This window comes from Festucalex cinctus, chromosome 21 (assembly GCF_051991245.1).
Source record: "Festucalex cinctus isolate MCC-2025b chromosome 21, RoL_Fcin_1.0, whole genome shotgun sequence".
NCBI classification, from domain to species: Eukaryota; Metazoa; Chordata; class Actinopteri; order Syngnathiformes; family Syngnathidae; genus Festucalex; species Festucalex cinctus.
This window is the reverse complement of record NC_135431.1, coordinates 15,900,610-15,926,129: the sequence shown is the minus strand read 5'-3', so window position 1 is coordinate 15,926,129 and position 25,520 is coordinate 15,900,610. Positions and strand designations below refer to the sequence as shown.

Genomic DNA, 25,520 nt, shown 5'->3' with positions numbered 1-25,520 from the left:
TTTGTTGGATTATTTAGTTGTGGTTGAGACATTAAGGGAATCACAGAGAACTTGTTGCAATACAAAGATGTATTAACCTCGTCCATACTGAAACATTTCATTCCAGAGTGGTGACAAAAGGCATGAAGAGCAAAAAATCTTTTTTTTTTTTTTTAAACTGCTTCCACTCTTGTATTTCCTCACCACCAAGGGACTATAAACTAGGACCGATGGTCAGCCGAGGAGTTTTCCATCGGGACGGGCAGCCGGTGAAAGTGCTGCAAGGCCTGAGCCACCTTCTCCGGGCACATGTTGTAAACGGGATGAGTCGGCGCCTACAAAGGGGAACACAAAATGGATGCCGATAAAACTTTCCGAAATTGCAGGAGGACGCTAACAGGTAACTTGTGACACCACACAGTTGAATCAACACTATGTGTAATGGACATTGCCGATGGCGGTGACTAAACAGGAAAAATGTCAGTGACGCCGCAGCTGGTGCCATTCACATTTTGAAGTGAAACCACATGCATTTAGCCCCGCCCGATTTTTCAATTACTTCACTTCTCAACTCCAGCCAACGCCTCGCAGCTTTCACAGCCTCTCATTCCCCATTTGCGTTCACGATAAACGCATGACAGTCATTTTTGCTTGAAATAAAACACGTTCTGTGCCAGTGTACTATAAAAAGTAGCCAAGTACAACTACCGGTAGAAATGCTTGTGGATCACAATGTGTTTTTGTCACGTTTTCCAGTAAAACCATACAAAACTTTTAAAGCACTTATCTTGTAGAAGTCACACTGGATCAGGGCTGGACTGGCACAAAAAAGATAAAATAAATCGGCCCTGGCATTTTGATTGCCTAACATGTAGCTCTGCCACTGATAATTTATTAATGTTTCACTTTGCCATCTATATTCGAAATGGATTAACAGACTGGTCCCTCTAAATTGTGGGCCAGTCTCTTGGGGTACAATTGAGGAAAATAATAATTAAAAACCACTGCATCGGCCCTGAAAGAGCGGCCCACCAGGCATCTGCCCTGTATGCCAGATGGCCAGTCCAGCCCTGTAGTTGATAATAAAACTACTGTAATTTAATAAAGGGTTTAAAAAAATATTGTATATGCCAAAGATGGTGCGAAAAGAATGCATGGAAACCAATGTTGCAAGTTATTAAATGAAATTTATTTATTTCATGCTAGAGTATATTGAGCAGGTTGTAGGAAGCTCACCTTTTTTTTCTTTTTTTTTCTTTTTCTTTTTTAAATTTTGAGTCTAAACAAGGCATTCTGATTATTTGTGGTTGTGGAATAGAAATTACGCAGCAAAATCTAGTTTTTATCCATTTTGGGGGGCAGCCATTTTGTCACTTGATGTCAAGTGAAAGTTACATCAACCAATCACAGCTTAACTTGCAAATATCACATGACCAAACCCAGTAAACAGGGCCGTGATTGGTCGTTCCCCGAGGAACTGTGCTGTGATTTATTTATTTTTTTTAATTCACAAGTGACAAAATGGCCGCCCCTTGAGATGGATAAAAATGGTGGAATTTGCTGCTTAATTCATAAACGACAGACATAATATTAATCAGAATGCTGTTTTAACTTCCACTACTACTTGAACCCTTTGACCAGTTCTGGCAGCAGTCATTAAGCTTATTTTTTACTTGTCAGTATCCTCCCACCCCCTCCGCTGCATCCTCACCAATCTGTTCTGCTCCTTGCCGAGGACGTTCTCGTGATGGCTGTCCATGTTCCCAAAATGCTGCGCTATGGAAAGGCCGCTCAGGCAGTAGCACGTGTGGTAAAAATCTCTGGATCTGGGCGGGATGAAAACATGGTGCCAAACCATTCGATCGGGATCATATTCTCATACTTAAAGTGATGGCGTTAGTCTGTTGCGTATTATACTGACTTGCCAGGCTTATCGAGCAGCCCCCCGGTTGGGTTCTGACAGCACAGGAGGATGTACTCCTGCAAGGCTTGCTGCTCGAACATCCACCTGTGTCGACTCAGCTCCGACTCCCCTGCGTAAAATTAGTAAGTCAAATTCGGTATGGCAACGTACGGCGGCGCATTTGGGCCACGTATAGCCACGTATAGCTAGCATACTGTAGGTAAATGCAAGTGAATGACAAAGAGCAGCAGATAAAATAATATGTATGAATGTGTAAATAATAATTCTTGAAACAAATGTACAAGTAAATATATACGTTTTAACTCATTTGCTCCCAAAAACATATAAATATGTTTTATTTTACATATTACCATGCTCCCAAAGACGTATTAAGTTTTTTTTTTTTAATGTTTCTTTATTCTAGAGCATACAGAAGGCTTTGATGCAGTCTCAACTGAAGAGAATGCTTGAAGCATTGGTAGTTATTACAAAATGGCCAGCAGGTGGCAGCAGAGTATAAGAGAGCAACCAGGGCCATGTTGAATCAAGCTCTTTCCCCACTGTTTTAAACAGATTTGTGAATGATGAAACTTAGCTATATTCTAATGCTAATTGCTGCAAAAATGAAACAAATATAAATGTAATTTTCCTGATGAAAGAAGAGACTCTAATCTTTCTTTTGGTAGGTTCCATGTTTTTATAGCAATAGAACACAATATTCTGTGGGCCTTGCAAAATCGGTCAAAATCCTATAAAACAGTCAGGAGCAAATGGGGTTGCTTCAGTGAAAATGGCTGGGAGTGAATGAGTTGACAAATTAACATCAGAATTATGGTTAATCTCTGCTAAAGCAATTCCTATCCCCTTATTTGAAAACCAGACCAAAAAGTATTGGCACAAACATCCAAGTAGTATGCTATGTGTAGTTCTCGTAAGTTTCTCAGTTTTTTTTCTCACAAATTTGCCACTTTATAAACTCACAAATTTGCTGCTTTTTAAGTAGTCCCAAATTTCCGTGTTTTTCTCGCAAATTTGGCACTATAAACTCGCAAATTTGCCGCTTTATAAATAGTCGCACATTTACGTGTTTTTTCTCATAAATTTGCCACTTTGCTACTTTATAAACTCACAAATTTGCCACTTTATAAATAGTCGCAAATGTACGTGTTTTTTTCTTACAAATTTGCCACTTTGCTACTTTATAAACTCGCAAATTTGCCGCTTTATAAACTTGCAAATTTGCCGCTTTATAGTCACAATTTTACATGTTTTTTTCTCGCTAATTTGGCACTTTATAAAGTCGCAAATTTGCCGCTTTATAAATAGTTGCAAATTTACATGCCTTTTCTCGCTAATTTGCCTCTTTATAAATGTATAAGTTTTTTTCTCTCTGAATATTGCCCCTACCCTCTAAAAACAATATATACGTGGCCCCAATACGCCGTCGTAGCAACGAGCATGAGAGCAGCGCTGTTTACCTTCTTTGAAGAAGGCCCGATGGAGGAGTGGCAGTAATCCGGCCTGCCAGTAGGAGTAGCAGCCGTCCACCAGTTTGTTGCAGCGGCCCTGGAAGCCCCCTTCGAAACGCATCTGTCTGCTGACGACCCACCTCTAAAGACGGCAAAAATATTTTTCGAGGTTTTCAACAAAACCTTACAAACGTGACATGGTCTCAAGCTCCTTACCAATAAGGCTTTGAGATCCAGCATGTGTTCCTTTCCCAGGATGACCAGAGCGGCGGTGCCGCAGAACGTGTATCCGCCGTGGGCCTCCAGACCCGGCACCCCGCTCAGGCCGCCCTCCCAGTTCTGGCAACTGCGCAAAACCACCCATGAGAGTGCTCATGAATTCTTTTTTTTTTTTAAAGTAAACAACGCCTCACTTTACCTGATGATCCAGTTGGTGGTGTCCTCGAACAGTTTGGGTGTGATGATGTTGGTTAGCGATGCGACGGAGGCTGCACAATAAGCACTCCTAAAAGGTAAACAATACGGCATGCAATTTAAATTAATTTAGAAAATGAACCCTCTCATATAAAACTTTTTGGGATTTGCTGGGGGGAAAAAAAAAATACCAGTAATCTATTCTGTTTTTAAAAAGGCCAAAGCAATGAAAATATTACTTTAGCGCCATCTTGTGGCCTTTTTGCTTTTGGTTTAATTTTGATGGTGTTTTTCTCTGCCTTTTGAGTTGAAGGAGCTAATAGCTCAAAATTTTTTGAGATCCACAAATATGTGCAAGATTTTCATGACTTTTCAGCTCTACAAACATATTTTTGTTTTTTTGTTTTTTTTTGTGCATGCATGTATCATGACTTACCATTTGACTTTTGTCTAAAAATAAATACAAATGCCCGCCAAGCCACATTCTTTCAGCAACTCTGAAGCAGAACTGAATATTTACAAATGCTAAGTCATGAAAAAAAAGGTTTGTGGCTCTAAAAAACATAAAAATACGTGAAAATTGTGCACATCTTGGTGGATCACAAAAACACATGAAAATTGCAAATAGATTTGTGTGAATAATTTTGAGATAAATCTCTCCCCATAGTCTACGTTGCCGATACAATTTGCTTGTATTCCCTTACGCTATTGCGTATAAATGCCAAAAGGTGCGTTTAATGATTTATATTAGCGTAAAGGGCTAATACGCTTCTTTTGTTTGCTCGTGTGATGTCACATCTGCTTCTTCTAGTGTGTCATCTAGGCTAGTATGCTAGCTCATGATGGTTTGTTTGTTTTGACTAATTGAACTTCTGACTTACAGCCGTTTATGTAACATGGGTTCATGATTGTGTCCGTCCTTAGATGTATGGTGACACTTTGCTAGTTTTGTCTGAACATTTTAGAGCTCTCACCTGACGTCCACCTCCCCTCCCACGTGCATCACAAAGGAGCCATCTGGCTGCTTCACTGACCATAGGAAATCTAACAACTTCTCCCTGGAACAGAGGCCAAACGTCACACGAGATGACGGTAACGTGATTCCATGTCGTTCAAAGAGGGTAGCGAGCGCCTTACCTATCAATGACGTTGTAAGCTTCCTCTGTGCCGATGATGCACAGGGCGTTGACGGCGGCGTAGGTGGGCGCCAGGTGGGCATGCTGCGAGGGTCCACCGCCGAAACCCCCCGTCGGGCTCTGACACCGAGCCAGGAACTGACACACACTGCAGTGGAAGTAAGCGGCAGTAATTATTTATTTTTTTTATTTATTTTTTCCCCCTTTCACTGGCAACACTGTAGCTCTGCTTAGTTTTTGATTTTGACATGATAGATTTTCTGTGTAGTCTGGCCATTACTTGCTAGGCGAGAATTTCACAAACAATGTAATTAGTTGTGCAAATTCACACTTGAGGGAGCAGCTATACAAAACTAGTCAGTTTTCCATCATAACCCCTTTTGAGGATGTATGAAGTAGTGATATTTCATGCGCATATTCATTTGCAGTAAAAGAGAAAATATTAGTGTCAAAATTTAAAAAAAAAAAATAAAAATCTTTGTTGAAATGCCATTTAAAAATGTTTTTTTTTTCAAACAACTTTTCAAATTTTTAACACTGAAGGCTTTTCTTCTAATTTTAAACTTAAGGAATATATATATTTTTTTTTTCAAGGAATAGACGGCTTTAAAAATATAAAAATATAATTTTAGAAATGTCTAAAAATATAAGAATTACAGGGAACTTCCAGGAACATCACGATGTGCTAAATTAAATAAAAAACTAAGCAAATAGCTCTGTTAAGTTTTCCACTGTCAATAAAGTTTTCCAAAATTTCAACGTAATTTCTTAATTTTATTATTATTTTTCTATTTTTTATTTTTTTAATAAAAAGTGTAGGGAGTTCAGCATCATCTTTTATAAAATTGGAATTAAAATAAATACATAAAACGAAAAGCTAAAAACAAATCCAAGCGAATTTAGCGAAGTTGGAGTTTTCGTCAGGGTTCATAAAACATTTCAAAACATCTTTGCATAGTGCAGACAGTGAAAAATTGTCTGAACATGTTCAAAATTTCTTTTCGACAATCTTACAAATCTTGATGAAAACTTGAAATTTGTGACGTTCACAAGCATTCACTACTCAGATATGCAAAAAAAAATGCTGACATTTGGCATTTTGGCAAATGTCCGGGTCTATCCCGGTTGTTTGTCTGCATGTGCCAAGGAATTGGCTGGCGACACTTCAGGATGGAACTGTGAATGAATTTAATAAAATAAATTGAGACCAGATGATGCAGAAAGTTCCCCCTTAAAATTCCCTCCCCCCACTGATGGCAAACTTCACTCCATCCATTCCGAACATGTTAGAAACCGTTCCCATCATCCTTTCATCCTTGGCCATGGCGAGCAATCACACAAACTGCAAAGACGGCGCCAGCCAACTTAATCTGGAAGGAAAACTGAGCTTTTATACTCTGACCTGAACATAAGCAAAGAGAGAGCGAGAGAAAAAAAAAAAAGTGTGCTTGGCAGTCGGTTATGTTCCACTGGCAGGAATCTGAATGAAGACTTGACATTTTGGAATGGAGTCTAAATTAAAGGGACAATATGAAAATGTGACTTTTTGTTGTTTTTAAATTTACCTGACACCCCATCAACCACGCAAATCTTTTGAGCAACCTGTTTTGACCTCCCACCAGATTTCTCCACCCATCACTTGATCAGCTAAGCTAAGTGAAGATCCAGTGCCACTTTCAAGTCATCATGCAAAAATACCCGCGTCAAACTTCTATCATGTCAAGACTAATGGTAAGCAGAGCTGCAATGAAACTCGGATAAACAGAAACGCCGTCGAGGTGGAGCTTGGCCTACTGGTCGTCATGGTAACAAAAACCTAACATACCAGTGGCCAGCTATATATTGGGGGTGGGGTACGCCGCGCGTGACTTACTCCGAGGCCACGGTGGCAGGAACAGGCTCATCCAGTAACTCCAGACTGTGAAGAATCCAGAAGCAAAGCCAAGGTCTGCTTGCGTCCAGACACTACACATACACCAGATACATATTAATAAGTATGAATGAGAAAATCCCAAGTGTTTTGCCCAAAGTCAACTGAGAACGGGTCAAGCAGATCATAATTTGGAACTTGGCATCTAGCTACAGTTAAAAATGAAGCCGCGACCTTCCGGACAGTTTTGAGTGCGGCAGGATTTTCCATTTCCACTACAAGCGAGAGGAAGAGAATTATTGCTTTGCATTAGCACTGCACGAGTTTGACATTGTACCTCATAAGAGTCTGATAAATGCCGTAAGCCCTTCTTGAGATACTGGTAGTGTTGTTCCCGCAACAAGGTTGGCCTGTGGAGCAAATAGAGGATACAAAAATGGAAGCATGTGTACAGCGTTTGTAAGATCCACATAAAACTGACACTTCTTCTTTCGGCTTTTCCCTTCAGGGGTCGCCACAGCTAATCAGTTGCCTCCATCTAACCCTGTCCTCTGCATCCTCTACTCTTATACCAACTACCTTTATGCCCTCTTGAACTACATCCATAAACCTCCTCTTTGGTCTTCCAAGTTATGCATTTGGAAACTCGGCATCCTTCTACCAATATACTCACTATCTCTCCTCTGGACATGTCCAAACCATCTCAGTGTGGCCTCTCTGACTTTATCTCCAAAGCCTCTAACATGTGCTGTCCCTCTGATGTACTCATTCCTGATCCTATCCAACCTGGTCACTCCCAAAGACAACCTCAGCATCTTCATCTCTGCCACCTCCAGCTCCGCCTCCTGTCTTTTCCTCAGTGGCACTGTCTCCAGGCCAAACAACATCGCTGGTCTCACCACAGTTTTACAAACCTTTCCTTTCATTTGAGCTGAAACTCTTCTGAAACACTTTTCTGGACCCGTTCCAGCCTGCCTGCACACGCTTCTACACTTCTAACTTCTAGCTTTGCTCCCTTTCCACCTGGTCTCCTGAACACACAGTATGTCCACCTTCCACCTCTGCATCATGTCAACCAGCTCTCTACCGTTTCATGTTATACTTCCAACATTCAAAGTCCCTATTCTAAGTCCAAGACTCGTGGTGTTCCTCTTCTCTTTCTTCCTACGAACATACCTACCTCCTCTCCTCTCCTTCGACCAACAGTAGTCCAATTTCTACCGGCACCCTGTAGGTCAACAGCATTCGATGGCGGGCGTTGTTAACCCGGGCCACGACCGATCCAGTTTGGAAGTCATATATTTGATTTGCATGTTTGGTTTGGCCAAAGTTTTATGTCGGATGCCCTTCCTGACACAACCCTCTGTATTTATCCGGTCTTGGGACCGGCACAAGAAGACACTGGCTTGTGCCCCCTCATGGCTACATTCCACATAAAACTGACACTGGTAGTACAAAATCACCGCATTGGACAAATCAGATTATTATTATAGTGTTTCAAAGACATTTATTTGTCTTAAAGTTGACTGTTGTCAGCTGTTATATTTAATAACTTATTTTATGAGAAATATTTTAGTGACTTGACCGATTTTCATACTTCATGGCTAATTTATTTGTTTAATGACACTTTAATTTTTCAATAGATTTTTTTTTATTTGACACCACATTGTAATTTGTTTACTTATTTAATTGAATTTTCATTTCATGATGATAAAGCACATTGAACTGACTTTTTTTTAACAAGCATTTTTAACTGTAATTTTTATTTATTGGAATTTTTTTTTTATTTTTATTTTTTTATTTAAAGACCTGTTTGCTTGCCTTTTAGCCCATAATACTGCAGTCTTTTTAAATGTTTTTTTTTTTTGGCCATTTATTTATTTAATGTTGATCACATTTATTTATAATTACAGTATTTATTAACTTGTGTATTTATGTATTTATTTATTTATTTATTTTTTTAAACTACTACTGCATGACCTGCCGAAACAAGACAAAGGTGTTCTTTTCTGTCTGCGGTGCCGGGTTGTCATAGAAATGATGAGTCAGCCTGCTGAGAGGCGCCCGCTAATAGCGGGAGAACACGTGGGCTGATTGACACAGCATTAAAACGATCGCAGATAGTGACAGCGCTAATGCGTCATAATCACAGCAAATGCAACCAGTGAGCGCAGAGACCCTCAATTAGTTATTACTCCATGAGTGGAAATAGACATGTTAATCGACACCATCGGTGCTATTTCACACAATATTTGACAAACCGGTCATAGGAAACCACATTTAAGATTTTTTTTTTTTTCCGACTAGGTAACTAACCTAAAATAATTTTAATGTGCTTTGCTATGCTTGTATAATTAAGACTGTTGATATGTTACTAAGTGGACTTCAGACAAGGAGAAATATTCTCAATGGTGGATGCGCGCCATCCTCTACTGAGGGAGACTCTGCGGTTGCCATGGCAACACAGAAAGAGAAGCTTCAAGTCTGCCAAGATACAATTTTTTTTAACTTATATTCTTTATTCTTCACTTTTTGCTGCCTAAAGTGTTCAAAACTAACCATTAACCAAGGCATATTACAAATTGAAAATGGAACAATTTGGCTAACCTACCAAATTATTGTTACACAGTTGAATATTATGTTATTGAATAGTATACAGCATTGAATATTTTCATGCAGTAATTTATACAGACAAACTGGGAATGCGATGTACTTCGACAATACATTCATCATAACTTGTCTCACATTACAATGACTCAAATTGACCAGCAGGTGGAAGCAATGCGCCAAACCGCGCCTCACTCACCTAACGAATAAATTGCGACATTTTCAAAATACTGTATGACGTTTTAAATTAAACATTTTAGTGGGGGCATGTGATGAAACACACCAGGTACTTACTGTGGTACGCTGTGGACTTGCTTGTAAACGTTGATGACTTCTTCAATGCTGCGTTCAACCCTTTTCTGTTGCAAACGGAGAATATGTAAAAACAAAACTCACAATTTAGCCATGCATTATGATCGATCATTAAAAAAAAAAAAAAACTATTCGATAACACTGCATACATTCACAGTTAACCCAAAAAAAATGACGCCCGTCATCTGAGACAGATTTTCCATTCTGCATTATCCAAGGTGGCTAATCTGAGCCGCCGCTTACCTGCTCCCGTGAGGTAACGGTTCCCAACCCGTCGTCGGCAAACATTTCGGCTGAGTGACACTCCCGGAAACAGCGCAACGGAGTTTGTACGCCATCCATGATGATAAAGTAAACAAATTTGTTTTGACTGATTTCCACTTTCCACTCACTTTCACTCTGGTAAACTCACTTCCTGTTGAGGTTGGAGCGTGCGGAAATGACATACGTAGCTAAATACGGGGTCGCCAAGCGGACAAAATTCTAGCCTTGAGAGTTGGGCGTTGTTAGTCAAATAATATATTACAAGTGCAATTACTTCATATCAGCGGCTGTGTGTATATTTATTTGATTTTTTTTTGTCGTTTCGAAAGTGTGATGTGGCACGGTTTTACCTCCGTCGCAGGTGGAGCTTAATTGATGCAAGAACCGGATAACGAGCCATTGTCCTTTCGAAATAAAGTAAAGAAAGAAAAAAAAAGGCAGCGGAACTATATTACAGAACATGCTCCATCCCATCATAACACATTTACAAATACAATTTGTGGTTTTAATAGCACTCAGGGTATAATTTGGATTTTTTTTTTAATCTATAATACCCATGTTCTATAATCAAATATATTAATAATTGTCAAAGATCGTAACCGGAAGTAACCATTCTTTCTTGAGCTTGACAGAGATTCACCGCACCCTGGAGGCAGGAGGAGGCTGCCTCGGTGGGTGGGGAAGCGCGAGCATCCTTGTTTTGTCTCCCAGTCCACAACAAGAAACAAATTGTGACGTTGCCACTTGAAGCAGACATGGCTCGAGAGTGGGGAGGGAGCCATTCGTCGCTGAGTTAGCCGACCGGCAGCTTTTCTTTCATTTCCCTCCTTTTTTTTCTTTTCATTCAACACCATGGCTAAGCAGTACGATGTGCTCTTCCGACTCCTGCTTCTCGGAGACTCTGGTGTTGGAAAAACATGTTTGCTATGCAGATTCACAGACAATGAATTTCACCCGTCTCACATTTCAACGATAGGTAAGCCCCAGTATCAACTATATTTAAAATATGTTGCATTAAAGGTCTTAATCAATTAGGAGAATTTCCAACCAGGTCAACCTGGCAGCTTTTTGTTCCAATTCACATTTTAGAAAATGAATGTTTTCCTTTAGAGTTGCTGTTGTTAACTAATTTTCTAATAATAATAATAAAAAAAAAAAAAAAAATCTCATTACATGAATCAGTTTTGCTAATGCTAATTCATTCATTACCTTCTTCAGGGTCACTCCAGTGGTGGTTCTAGACCACTTTGAGGGGGCTGGCTGGGGCCAGGGGCAGGGTCTTCAGCTAGCTAACATTTGTTTAGCTTATCACAACTATATTATTTTGATCAGTGTCGTTGGTAGAACTAGTTGCTGTAATGTGGGATGTTTACTATTTATGTTTGTTGATTTTTGTGTATATTTCAAAATGGAAAAAAAAGAGGGGGGGGGGGGGACCATAAGCAAGGTGAACTTGGGAGATCCTGGTTTACAAATATCTGTAAAAAGACAGTTGAAGATCCTGACAGTGAGATACAAGCAGAGTGGACGAGAGAGAAAATAATGGAGGACAGGTACTCTAGTACTGTATGTGCACCCACAAAAAATAATAATGATAAAAGAGGCTCATTTTGTGTGTGTTTCCATTCTGAAGGATAACTGTGACGCAAGTTGGACCTTTCAGATCTATTCTTAGAAACAGTTATTCATTTAGCAAGTGTTTCTTTTTTTGGTGATTATTTACTGTGGCGTAAAACTGCACTATATTATTCCGACACCCGTTTGTATTAGTTTATTTACCTTTTATTTGTTTTTATTTACCATTGTGAACAAAACATTTTGATATAACTCTCTGCAGTGTTGTTTTTCTTTCCACTCTAGACAATTATGTTGTGGCATTGTTTGCAGACGTCACCTGTGACATGGAAGTGACACAGTACAGAGATCCTTCTGGATCTGGTTGACATTATAAAGTCAGGAAATGACAGCTTGATAGCTTTTTATTGTCCAGACAAGGTCATGTAAATGAATAATGTGGATTGACTGAAATTTGAAAGCAGGCTGCCTAAACTTAATTAGAAAAAAACAGAGACTGTAATATTTTATTTTTACGTCATGCAACATAGTGAACTAGTGGTTATTCAATCTGTCTCACTCGATTTTAAAGTGCCTGTCATATCAGAAAGATGAACATACTTGTAGATATTTCCACATGATTAATAAATGATTGTTGCCCAGAATAGTTTGTCTCCGAGCTTAGTGGGGTCTTGTAATATTTCATCCCGCCCTCGCAAAAGTCCAGACAGGTTTCGTGAGGTCTCGACTGGCCACTGTCAATGTTCTTCTCTGCTCAGGATCAATAAATAATTTCCCAGCCTTCCTAGTGACAGATGAGTTACAGTAAGTTTTCTCCCATCTCTCCTTCCACTCAACTGTAAGTCATCAGTCCACTTGTCCAGTTTTATCTACAAAACGACAACAACAATGCGATGTTTACTGGCTGCATGCTAAGCTAAGATAAGCTAGCACCTTGTTTGATCTACTTTCTATTCTTTTACAATACTTGCGTGTATGTTTATAGATTTCTATGGTGTGAATGTGACACATTATCTTTATATTAGGGCTAAACGATTTTGAAAAATTTGTTTTTTTTTCTCTTACTATTGTGGTTGCAATTTAGTATGCGATTGTTTACATTTCTCTTCCCATTTTTTTAAAATAATAACTTAAAAAAAATAAAATAAATAAAAATCTGATTTATTATATACATAAATGTTTTGGTCCCGCGACCCTTGTGAGGATGGAATAAGCGGTCAAGAAAATGGATGGATGGATGTTTTGGTCTTACAGGTTAGCCTTACGCTAAAATAAAGGCAAATAAATCATGAATTAATATGAAAGACAGTTTTTTTTTTAAATCTACTTTGATTAGCGTTATTGTTTGTACCATTTTGTTTACCCTAGAATAAAAAATCGTAAGCTACGGTGCCCTACATCTTAAAGAACGTAGCATGATAGCATTGGGTCAGAAAAATAAATACAACAGCATAATGAAATCCATCAAACTTATATGAACAAGTACAAAATTGTCTTATATCACCCTCCATGAAGTGAACCAGGAACTAGCCTCCTATCTAATTAGCTTGGTTAGCATTAGGACAGAAAAAGTAGCAAGCAGCCATCCAAAAACCTTCCCCAGAATAATATATATATATATATATAAATATATATATATATATATATATATATATATATATATATATATATATATATATATATTAGGGGTGTTTAAAAAAATCGATTTGGCGATATATCGCGATACTACATCGCGCGATTCTCGAATCGATTAAAAAAATCGATTTTATTTATTTATTTATTTATTTATTTTTTTTATTTTTTTTTAAGAGCTCAGAATTGTTCATTCGATAGTCTTACCGATTCAACGTCTTATCATCATTGCCTTTTTTTTTTTTGTGTGTGTGTGTGTGAATCGATTTTTAAACTTCCATTTTTAATGGAAAAATATTCAACAAAACGTCTGACTTCGGGTTAGGATTCACACCTTGAGCATGGAAGAATGTTATATGAACGGAACATTAAGCCTTAATATTTTATTTTAATGCTGTTCAAACATGAAACAGATTACAACCTCTATAAGACTGAAATTTCAGATAAATAAATAATACATTTTCATATAAATCTTACACTCTACAAGCTTACTGATTAGTATTTTCTAAATTTGAATGAAAAAAAATCGCAACAATCGACTTATAAATTCGTATCGGGATTAATCGGTATCGAATCGAATCGTGACCTGTGAATCGTGATACGAATCGAATCGTCAGGTACTAGGCAATTCACACCCCTAATATATATATATATATATATATATATATATATATATATATATATATATATATATATATATATATATATCATGGTCATCCATTTTACAGCAGACTGTCAAACAGGAATCAGACTGCAAGTATGAGGACGGACAAATAGATGATTTTTCCTTTCCCCTTACTCAGCTTTAGCATAGCAACGCACTCCACCTGAATCCTTCCTCGTTATTAAATGTAAATCCTTCTCAACTCTTTCTTACTTCCCTTTCCCCGCATGGCCGCCTCCACTGACTAATGCCACTGAAGTCAATAAAAAGTAAAACCGCACCACTTCTGCGGACCGCAGTATTCCCCGAGAAGTCAATTAACGGCTTCTCTCGGTTAAACTGACTCACACCCAAGTGACCCAGCGTCCCACTGTGGGCGAAAAAAAAAACCTACCGAGTTCATTCGATTTTCATTTTCATTCCATTTCTAAGTTCATAGTTGTACTAAGATGACCGAAGATTTATAACCATTTCATATTGTATAAGTGGTTGAGGAACTTGTGCTGTTCTGGCTTAAAACTCAACATTCATTAAAACAAAGCATTTAATTAAGGCCCACCTTTCAGAGCTTCTTGCTGAAAGCTTAAAAAAAAAACAACACACATATTTGAGAATTTCTGCAGCTCACATTTTCCATTGTGACAACGGTTGTGCAGAACAATACGGCAGAGTGCATTTAATGGAACATGGCGGAGCGTCACTGTCAGCGAGCCTTGAGTATAAACGAAGGGGAACAAATCCCAAAGTGACTTGACAAATGAACTGAGCGTGTTCGGTGAGGTGGTGACATTTGTCAGCGTGTCGGAGGACATGGCTTATGCACGCATGGAGAGATGAATGGATGAATGGGTAGATGTGCCAATGCTTGAGGGGAAAAAAAAGGCTTGTCAGCCGTGACATTATCATTACGACCTGAACAGCTGCGGGCTTTACATCGGAGCAACATGGAGGGGAAGCATCTGTTACTCATAATACTGGAAACTTAATGACATTTACTGCTTTAATATTGTCATTATGTGATACTATGTTGTCATGTTGTCAAATCTTCAAAATGACTGAGATGGGAATTTGATGTACAATAGAAGTGCATATAGTTTCATGAAAGACGAAAATTTGAAGTGAAAAAGCCACTTTTTATTTTTTTTATTTTTTTACTATTGTTGTAATTTGATTTCTAACTTACTGGTTCGTGTTTACGTAAGGCTGTGCAATTAATCAAAATTCAATTACAATTTCAATTATTACACTCCACAATTACAAAATCAGTATAATCGTCAAGAAAAAGAAGATTAATGCTAATTTAGAGTTGAGTTGTTTATATTTATATATTTGCACCTTTTTAATTTTTTTAAAATAAATAATACAGAAATTTTTGTTTCGTCCAAAAGGAACTTGGATAATAATAGTGTTTCAAAGACTTTTGTCTTAATATTTTTTTACATTTAAACATTTTCTTGTTTTGTATATCAAAGAATAAATGATAACCCTAATCGTGATTTCAATTATTACCAAAATAATTGTGAGTAATCTTTTCTTCATAATCGAGCAGCCCGATATTTACAATATAATTGTTTGGTAACATTTTGTGAAGTTGTCAACGTGCTTATAAGACTATATATATTTTTTTAACGTTTTTTTTTTTAATTTAATTTTATTTATTTATTTTTTTAAAATAATTTCAACCAATTTCTCATAGAGTGTTTAACACATCTAACACACATTAAAACACCACAGCATGGTGAAATAGTAGATTCTGGTTTTTGTCTAATGTCTGTCGCGGTACGTATACTGTAGATATGTTCCTCAAAAAACTTAATGCCACAAGCGTGTTAATGAGGCATGTAAGTAAGTATTCTTGCTGTCCAGCTCTCAAAATGGAGCATCGTTAATTCACACCTGACTTTTGTCTTCTGCAGGGATCGACTTCAAAATGAAGACACTGCTAATAGATGGTATCAAAGTGCGAATCCAAATTTGGTAAGCATTCACAACGTGTGTGATATGTGTTATTACTCCAGCAGCTCTTGCTACCGAATCGGATATTACGTCTTTGAAAAGGTCATTGTTGTCGTAGTACTGTATACTCATTTCAGGGGTGGAGCTATGTGATGGCCACACCCCCTCATCTCGAGGAAGATTTAGATTCCATTCTCCAGTTTGCCGCCTAACTGCCGTTTTCACACAGTCACATTATACTGGGGCTCTTTGATGTCATGACTCCAGATATTTTAACTGATCATCCATCTAAATGTGTTGATGCTCTTGCGATACATGCAGGATATCAAGCATCCATTCAATGATAGCTAAGGGGTTGGTTGGCTAACTCCATTCCTTTTCACTTCCTGTAAATATAATGGCATTGTTTTTGTTTTGATGTGTGTTTGTTTTCCCAGGGACACTGCAGGCCAGGAACGCTACCAGACCATCACGAAGCAGTACTACAGGCGAGCGCAGGTTAGTAATTGTGTGTTTATTAGTCTTAACGTGGAGCAAAAATCATTTCTTCAGTGTTAATGAAACCATGATTTTTAAATAATTGTTATTTTTAATTGTTTTATTGTATTCAGGTTTTTTTAAAAATTGTAATCAGATTGTTTTGTTGAAGAATCTATGGCACATTTAGATATTAATTTGTAAGATTTTTTATGAATTATTTTTTTAAATTATTTTGTAATGATTATTTTTTCATTGTTTTAATCACATTCAATTTTTTTTTTATTGTAATCCACTAGTTTTGTTGAATGACTTATATGGCGCATTTAGATATTAATCTTTAGTAATTTTGTCTTAATTCTTTTTTAATTCACATGTAGACATTTTTTCATTTTAAAAATTTGATTATTTGGGTATTGTAATTGTTGAATGTTGTATTGAAGAATTTATATGGCATATTTAGTTAATTGTTTGTAATTTTTTAACTTGTTTTTTTTAATTAATTTTTAAAAATGAATTTTAATCATTTTTTTATAGGTTCAATTGTATTCATCTTTTTTTAATTGTAATCGGATTATTTTGTTGTAGAACTTGTATGGAACATTTAGATAATCACTAGTAAGTTTTTATTAATTATTTTGTAATGATTATTTTTTCATTGTTTTAATCGCTTTATTTATTTTTTTTATAGTAATCCACTAGTTTTGTTGAATAACTTATATGGCACATTTAGATATTAATCTTTAGTAATTTTTTCTTAATTATTTTGTAATTCTTTTGTAGTCATTTTTTCCATTTTAAAATTATATTATTTTGGTATTGTAATTGTTGATTGTTGTATTGAAGAATTTATATGGCATATTTAGTTACTTGTTTGTATTTTTTTAACTTATTTTTTTAATTACTTTTTAAAAAAGAATTTTTAATCATGATTTTTTTTATAGGTTCAATTGCATTCATCTTTTTTAAATTGTAATCAGATTATTTTGTTGTAGAACTTGTATGGCACATTTAGATAATCACTAGTAAGTTTTTATGAATTACTTTTTAATTAATTTGTAATCATTATTTTGTCATGTTTTAATTGCATTAATATTTTTATTGTCATTAGATTGTTTTGTTGAAAAACTTATATTGAGATAATTTTAGTAACTTGATTAATAATTTTTTTAATTAATTTTGAATTCCTTGTTATAATTGCATTCTTTTTTTTATCAGATTGTTTTGTTGAAGAAGTTCTTCAACATGGCATATTTAGATGTGTTTTTATTTTTATTTTTTTTTAATTCAAACCACCTTTTTTTTAAAATAAAATTGTAATAATGTTTTTTTTTCTCTAATTGCATTATTATTATTTTTCAAACTGATTGTTTTGTTGAATAACTTATTTGGCACGTTATACACCAGGGATGCCTGATAAAAGAAATGTTGAAAGTCATGTTGGTGGTTAGCACACCTGCCTCACAGTTTTGAGATGCGGGTGTGAAGTCTGGCTCTGACATATACAGTATTCCACAAACGTACATGTTTTTTTTTTTAACTGATGGTTCTAATTGAATAGTGAACATGAGTATGAAGAAAACAAGAAGCACGATAGAAAATGTGAGGATGGATCTTGGATGTTTGTGATACTCTCGCTGTTGTTTTTGTATTCAAAGGCGGTTGTTTGTCTGCCTTCGCGCAGCTGATGTACTTGGTAAAAAAAAAAAAAAAAAAAAAAAAAAAATGCACTACAAGACACTAAAAGAGTCTTGATGTTAATCTTGCTAACAAGTCCTGTCACTATGGAATTGCGCCCTCAGGCTCCACAGAATGTTCCAATCTACTAAAATTGAATTTTCTATTTACTGGAAAACTGATAATGAAATTGGAAGATCGCGTTTCCTTTTAATGCGCCCCCCGGCCAGTGATACGCAATTTATAATCGTCCTCGCTCTCTGGCGTCTTGTTAATTAACATCTTGCAATCTCCGATCTGCCCTCAGGGAATTTTCCTGGTCTACGACATCACGAGCGAGCGCTCATTCCAGCACATCATGAAGTGGGCCAGTGATGTGGACGAGGTGAGCGGCATTTTGATTTCATTGTCATTTGGAATGGGAGTCGTTTGGTCGTATAGATATCTGCTCTTAATTTCTCGGTCCTCGTAGTACGCTCCGGAAAAGGTCCAAAAGATCCTGGTCGGGAACAAATCAGATGAGGTGGACAAGAGGCAGGTGGCCACGGAGCAAGGTGTCAAGGTGTGTGTTGCCTTATTCGCAAAAACTTTAGTGGGATATTCAGCTTTCTAGTGATATTTCAGGAGGACTCTAGAACATCGACTAGAATGGCAAAATTCACAACAGGCGTTTGATTGGATAATCAGCCAGTAAATGCATTGACTAAATTCCTTGGTGTCCAAACTGCGGCTTGGGGGCCATTTGGGGCCCTTCTGCCGATTTTAGTGGCCCGCGGCATATACTAAAAATAACGTTTGACAGTGGGCATTTAAAAAGTGGGGGTAACGTGAGTGATAGTGATTACCACCAATACTATTAATAAAGCTTTTCTAGCTATGCTAAGGCACAAATAAATTTACAGCTAAAATAGTAATAGGATTTTTGTGGATTTTTTTTTCCTTTGCTTTCTGCTTTGTGTCAAGGTCCGATTTGTGAACATATGACATTAATGAACCTCAAGTATGGCCAGTTTGCTATAGATTGTTCTTGGAAATGGGCTTCAGCTGCTGCTTAGTGGAGGTGTGGACCCCAAACTGAAAAAAACAAATCTTAAACTGCTTTTAACAGAAATCCTTGATGGAGCAGTTTGTATGACATTAACATAAATCTATTATAATATATTGCGATTGGCTGGCAACCAGTCCAGGGTTTACCTCGCCTACTGCCCAGAGCCAGCTGAGATAGGTTCCAGCAACCCCACAACCCTTGTGAGGAATAAGCGGTCAAGAAAATGGATGGATATTATTATATATTATTTTTTTATGCATAATACATAAAAAAACTGAATTTAAACCACGTCTAATTGCTTGATTGGTTTTACCATGTTTAGTAAATTAAAAAAAAAAAATCAAACTGGCACATCCTTCCTTCTATTTTCATTGTATTTGACATTCCTTCCTTAACTCATTCACTCACAACCATTTTCACAAAACCAATCCCCTTCACTCCCGGCTGTTTTACTAGATTTTGACTGATTTTTGCAAGGCACAGAATATTGTGTTCTATTGCTACAAAAACATGGACCTACCAAAAGAAAGATGAGTCTTCTTTCATCAGGAAAATAAAGAATATTTCTATCTTTTTACATTTTGCAGCAATTAGCATTAGAATATGGCTTAAGTTTCATCATTATTCACAAATCTAATTAGAATTGCGAGTTTTTGAGCTTTTTTTCAACATAGCCCTGTTTGATCTCTTATACTCTGTTGCCACCTGCTGGCTGTGTAATAACGAGTATTTCTTTAACTGTTCTATGCAGTTGAGAGGCTGCATCAAAGCCTTCTGTATGCTCTAGCAAAAAAAAAAAAAAAAAGCATAAAAAAATGTATAAACTATGTCTTTGGGGCACTTAAAACATTTAAAATACAACGTAATTACACGTTTTTCTTTGGACCAAATGAGTTAATTATAATATTGATTTTTAAACACTTCTTTTCATCGTGCTGTTCATATTTTGACGCCATGAAAGTAAGACCACAATTGGTCAACAGTACCTCATCATTGGAAGGCTTCCAACAAGTAGTGGCGGTTCCTGGGCATTGCAGTCGTGGTGGTTGCGGTCAGGAGGGCATAACCCCCTTAACTCTGTGTCTTGCTCCTCCTACAGAAAGCTGAATATCCTTAACTTTTGTGAGTAGTGCAAGTTTCCCATCCAATGCGCATCAGTTGTTTGTATGTGTAAAGTAAAAGCCCTATATGTTATTGATTTATATCCTCAAGCTTGCTCGAGCTTATGGAATGGATTTTTTTGAGACAAGTGCCTTCACCAACCATAACATAACAGAGGTGAGAAAGTTTTTTTTCTTTTTTTTACTTTAGTCTCAGTTTTTAGTTCAATTTCAGTCATGCTTGTTAGTTCTTATCACAGTTTGTCAACCTCATCCCGTTTTTATTGAGTCAATTTTTAGTCGACATATTTTTGTCTAGTTTTAGTCAACAAAAACTATTCACGTTTTAGTCTAGTTTTAATCATTTAATCATTTTTATCCCTGTATATATTTTTTGTCAACAGATGATGTTGAACATTTCTAAAAACTAAAACTAAAACTATTACACACAAATTCTTTTTGATGAAAAACAACTTCATACACAATTACAGTGGCTGCTATGGCTCTGTGCTATTAGCTAGTAAATTAGCCAGCATTAGTTAGCGGTCGGATTAACATTATTGTTGGAACGTTATAGCCATTGGATTAATGTTAAATTATAATTATTTAATTTTTTTTTTTATTCTCAAAAGCTGTTCCGGCGAGCGCTGCTCATTCCCGTATTTATTTATAGTATGGAAGCCCTGCGCTCATCACATCACCATGCCCACGCATAATCCAGTATTCATATAGATCTGTGCTTTGCGAGAGAAGCGCACATACGTCATTCAAGTCGCCGGCTGTAAACGTGATGCTACCTAGCCCGATGCTAGCCGACCCACACGCTTGTACAACCATAGCTCTTTAGTTAAGAAAATGAAATGAAAACGCTACTATGCTGTCGTGGCTCAAAGCTCAGAAAAAAAAATAAAAATAAATAAATCACTGTCAGATTCTCAGGTGGATGCGCATGCATATACAGCATGGACGTACTAAATAAACTGGGCTGCTCATGCTAGCGACACGGAAATAAGTGTGGGAGATGCTCTAAATGGAGATTTCATCAGTAAGAGTACGAATATAAATGTTCTCTCATAAGGTACTGAGTTCTACTCAGATTGGTCTGCATCATCAAAACCAGTTATTAGAAGCATCAACAATGAAATGAAAGCAAAGCACACAAGAAAAAACAATTCTTGTGAAATGTAAACCTAACTTCTGCCAGTCCCGATTCACGCTACTGAGATAATACTCTGAATGCTTGATGTAAACAATTAAGTTTGTTCTTTGCTAGGGATTTATTGCAGTACAATTACTACATTATTAATTTTGCACTGCAACTGCGGTTTTAAAATTCCAGAGATGTGAAGATACCGTGTGCCCTATGTGAGCTTATGATAAAATATTTTGTGGTTGGTCTAAGAAGTTGTGCATCCTCTGGGGGGGACTACCAGAAATCCTGCCAAGGGTGCCAAGTTGCGTAGGAACGGCACTGGAAAAAGGGGGGGGGCACATACGTGACAGATTAGCAGAGAAGAGTTTCTAAAATCATACATTTGTCCCACTTTTGTTCATGAACTGAAATGTCCATAGATTTTTTTACGATATTTTTTCATCACACTATGACTACTGTGATCATCATTAGCATTTTTAGTGGCGCTACAAGAAAATGTAGGTGCCTAAGAAAGATCCCTGGTGTACAGCCTTGAGAAATGACTCTCTTCTCTTCATTTTGTGTTCCACCAAGACGTTTACACGACTGGCCGAGCAGGTGCTGGCGGCCAACAAGAAGGACCTGGACCTTCTGCGGACGTCTCTGAACGACGAGCTGAACCTGGCTGCTCTGGAGGAGGAGGAGGAGGGACTGCGTGACGGAGGCTCCGACCACCAGGGCAAAGGCTGCTGGTGTTAAAAAGACAGAACTGACGTGTGTGGCGAGTGTGAGGGCGATTGGAAATTGTCATTTGGAAAGCCGTTTGAGCATTTATTGGACTTCAAACTTCAGGTCAGTGTCGTAGTGTGCTCTAGTTAGACAATTCAGCGCACTTGTAACATTTTTTTTTCCACTACTAGTGCCACTTTTGGCCTACAAGTATGCAAGTACTGCTCAAACGGCTGGCTTCATGGAAAGACATTTGAGCATTTATTTGATATGCGTCATACCAAGTTCTTCTACTCCAAACTCAAAATCAGATAAATGCTCTTATTTTATATTATACACATGCAGTGTAAACTTTACTGAATGTCTCCAAACTGTTCCATGACTTGATTTGTTTCATGTTGTTGTTTTTTGGGGGGGGTTTGCCCCACCAGAGCAAATGAACATTGTTTTCCCATTTGCCCATTATCCACCTCTTCAGTGTATTTCAGTGAGTACATAATACATTGGCACTTTTTTTTTTCAACTGTTTTATTCAGCAGGTGTATCTAAATGGGACACTTTTCTTTGGTTGTGCTCTGCCACGCCTGATTGTTTACTTTCATCCAGACATTGATTATGAGGAATTTAAATAATCTGTTTTTCAAATTGAGCACAACAGAGTTTGTCAAAAATACAGAATTAGCATCCAAATGAATTTAACTCATTCACTGCTAGCAAAGTTAATGCATTCAAACCCCAAATAAATGTTTTTAATGCGTTGTACTTCACTCCCAAAAACATATTTATACATTTTTTTAGTGTTTTTTTTAATGCTAGAGCATACAGATGGCTTTGATACAGCTTCTGACAAAGAGGTGGCTTAAAGCAATGGTAGTCATTACAAAAAACGGCCAGCAGGCGGCAGCAGAGTATAAGAGATCAGTCAGGGCCATGTTGCAACAAGCTCTTTTTGCCAGTGTTTTCAACAGGTTTGTGAATAATGATGAAACTTAGCTATATTCTAATGCTAATTGCTCTAAAAGGGAAACAGATACATAGTTTTTTTTTCCTGATTATAGAAGAGACTCTAATCTTTCTTTTGGTAGGTTCCATGTTTTGACATCAATAGAACACAATATTCTGTGGACCTTGCAAAATTAGTCAAATCGAGTAAAACATACAGGCACGAAGTGAAAATGGCTGCTAGTGAATGAGTTAAAATGGATTTTTGACGTTTATAGACGTCAATGGCACTGAATGAACAAGGTAAGTGCATAGCCAACATCTTTGACAAATGTCACTTCATCCTGGAGACAAGTGAACCGTTTTTGCGCGCACATTTGATTTGATTGCAACTTCAGTGAAGTTAAAACTCAGCTGGCTGTAAATCCAACTATGATTCAACCAGAGATGCCTCTCGGAGACAGAATGAACATTCACTTTTGTGTGCATCCTTTTCGTAGTCTTCAATGCTACTTGACAGTACGTGTGCGTGTGCGTGCTTGCGTGCGTTTGGGTCATGTTGAATGCTGTTCTGGATCCTCAACTCCGGAGTCATGTTGTTTTAAAAAAAAATCCTTCTTTAAATCTACTTTACTAGTATTTGTGGAAATATATGACATTGTACAAGCAGAATGCAGCATATTATTATTGAAGCAAAGTTGTCACGTTTATGAGTAAATACTCACAGATGTAAAACTGTGTTCAAGACTGTTTTCTTATTTATGGAGAAAATGTCAGGCACTCAAGAGATGCATAATACTGTTACTATGCTACTCAAAGCTTCTGATTTTTAATGACTCAAAGCATCAGAATCAGATTTATCGGCCAACTATGTCAAAACACACAAGAAAAAAAAATGACAATGACCAACAGAGGGCGACAGAACCTGGCGATTTGCTAATTAGCGCCCTCCAGTGGCTCCCATTATAGTTCTTTTAATTTTGGGCTTAATTATTATTATTTTTTCCTATTGACTGTAGCATGTTGAACGCAGTGTTAACAAATTAAAAAATAATTTCTTATTAATCTGCATTCATATCTTGCAAATTATTCATTTCCAAGGTGAGTTTGTTTTTGATGACTTGACTTAAAAATTTGCACAACTATGGTCAATAAATGTTTACTAAACTTTTTAATCAGAGGTGCAAGTAAACTTGTACTAGATGATTTTTTTTTGCAATTTGCCCTCAATTTTTCTCTAGCACATCGGGTTTTTATAATAATAACAATAATAATAACAATAATAATAATAATAATATGTCATGTATTTACCAGTAAGATTTATAAATTTAGTGTTAGATTAGGGATGAAAATATCTTAAAAACACGACATGCTAGAAACAAAAATACACAGTTTTTAAATCAGTGTGCTTAGGGAAACATTATCCATATTTGATTAAAAATAAAAATAAAAATAAAAATACTGTTGACCAGTGAGCGTAATTAGGAGCCAAAGGTTCTTGGAAAATTTCTAGTTGCAAAAAGTTAGTTACGCATTAAAATACATAGATAATAAAAACAAAGTAGAAAAAAAGAAAACTATAAGATTCAATACGTTTCAATTGTAAAAATGAAAAAGAAAAATCCATAAAGAAAACAAAAACAAAAACGACTAGTGTCTCCTTCATACAAAGCCATGACCAAAACAAAACAAAAAAACACTACCATTAAACAGTCATCAATAAGAAAGGCCAACTATAACAAGTAATAAAATAGTCTTATGAATAGCAATGTGGATAGATTTTAGGCATTCAAATATTGAATTCATCCAGTGAGTTTTTCATGTAGCTTTCTAATTTGACCACTAGATGGCAGATGCAACATTAAAATGTCCCATCCAGTCATGTATAATATTGACAGCACCATTTGGGGGTCATTTTTGCCTGCAATAACACCAACAACATCCCATTTCCTCCTCGATTATTTAAGAAGCAATTTAGTCTGATTCACTGAAACTGCTGGTGATGAACTTGTAAGAGGTTGACAGGCACCGGGGGGGGGGAGCCGCAACGCTTTTGTACATCGCCTCATCCGAGTTGTTCATGTTGTCAACTCGATGAAGCGCCCGGGGTGACATCAGCATCAACATGAATATGCATGTGGCACTGATATGACAGCTCGCTATCTAGCTAGCACCAAGGCTGAGTGACACGCACACAAACGCGCACACACGTATTGTGAACGCGCACCCTGACACATATCACCCACGCGTGTCCAAACAGCCGCGTGCAAGGCAACCGAGTACATTTAGTGGACTATTTAATGCTCTTGATACAGTACAAGACAGCTCAAGTCACATGTAAGAAAATCCATTGACATTGATTTGACAGGTTTACTACATAAGATGACAACAAGTTAGTTTGATGCTCGTAGCTGAAGATTTAAAGACTTCCAAGAGTTCATTCGGTGTCATGGCTGAAGCTAACAGACGAAATGAATCTGTAATGAACACTTGAGCCCACTCCTCTAAACACGGTCTTCCGAATAACATTGCGTTAGTGGAATAGGAATTAAGAAGCAAAATCGACAGGTTTTTATCAAGATCAGGGGACAGCCATTTTGTCTTGTGCTGCCACGTCATGTCGACTGAAAACGA

General features: G+C 37.1%; 2 protein-coding genes across 2 annotated transcripts; one reads left to right on the top strand and one right to left on the bottom strand.

Moving 5' to 3' along the window:
- Window positions 1–51: 51 nt before the first annotated feature.
- Window positions 52–10,304, bottom strand: fntb (farnesyltransferase, CAAX box, subunit beta). Its single transcript, XM_077509966.1, has 12 exons — window positions 9,934–10,304; window positions 9,673–9,737; window positions 7,109–7,181; window positions 6,775–6,866; window positions 4,903–5,049; window positions 4,740–4,823; window positions 3,770–3,856; window positions 3,568–3,697; window positions 3,361–3,493; window positions 1,901–2,012; window positions 1,691–1,805; window positions 52–314 (listed from the first exon to the last, which is right to left on the bottom strand). Exons 1-12 carry the CDS (start codon window positions 10,030–10,032, stop codon window positions 201–203), a joined length of 1,251 nt encoding a protein of 416 aa, XP_077366092.1. The 5' UTR covers window positions 10,033–10,304; the 3' UTR covers window positions 52–200.
- Window positions 10,183–23,809, top strand: rab15 (RAB15, member RAS oncogene family). Its single transcript, XM_077509967.1, has 7 exons — window positions 10,183–10,930; window positions 15,742–15,802; window positions 16,219–16,279; window positions 18,243–18,320; window positions 18,408–18,497; window positions 20,196–20,261; window positions 21,810–23,809. Exons 1-7 carry the CDS (start codon window positions 10,807–10,809, stop codon window positions 21,972–21,974), a joined length of 645 nt encoding a protein of 214 aa, XP_077366093.1. The 5' UTR covers window positions 10,183–10,806; the 3' UTR covers window positions 21,975–23,809.
- The last annotated feature ends 1,711 nt before the right edge of the window (window positions 23,810–25,520 follow it).

Excerpts from the sequence above, each read along its gene's own strand:
- rab15 (XM_077509967.1), top strand. The coding sequence starts at position 10,807 with ATGGCTAAGCAGTACGATGTGCTCTTCCGACTCCTGCTTCTCGGAGAC. Across the intron at positions 10,931-15,741 it reads GTCTCACATTTCAACGATAG|GGATCGACTTCAAAATGAAG; the intron begins GTAAGCCCCAGT and ends TGTCTTCTGCAG. Across the intron at positions 20,262-21,809 it reads CCAACCATAACATAACAGAG|ACGTTTACACGACTGGCCGA; the intron begins GTGAGAAAGTTT and ends TGTTCCACCAAG.
- fntb (XM_077509966.1), bottom strand. The coding sequence starts at position 10,032 with ATGGATGGCGTACAAACTCCGTTGCGCTGTTTCCGGGAGTGTCACTCA. Across the intron at positions 4,824-4,902 it reads GCTTACAACGTCATTGATAG|GGAGAAGTTGTTAGATTTCC; the intron begins GTAAGGCGCTCG and ends CCTCTGTTCCAG. Across the intron at positions 3,494-3,567 it reads TGGATCTCAAAGCCTTATTG|AGGTGGGTCGTCAGCAGACA; the intron begins GTAAGGAGCTTG and ends TGCCGTCTTTAG.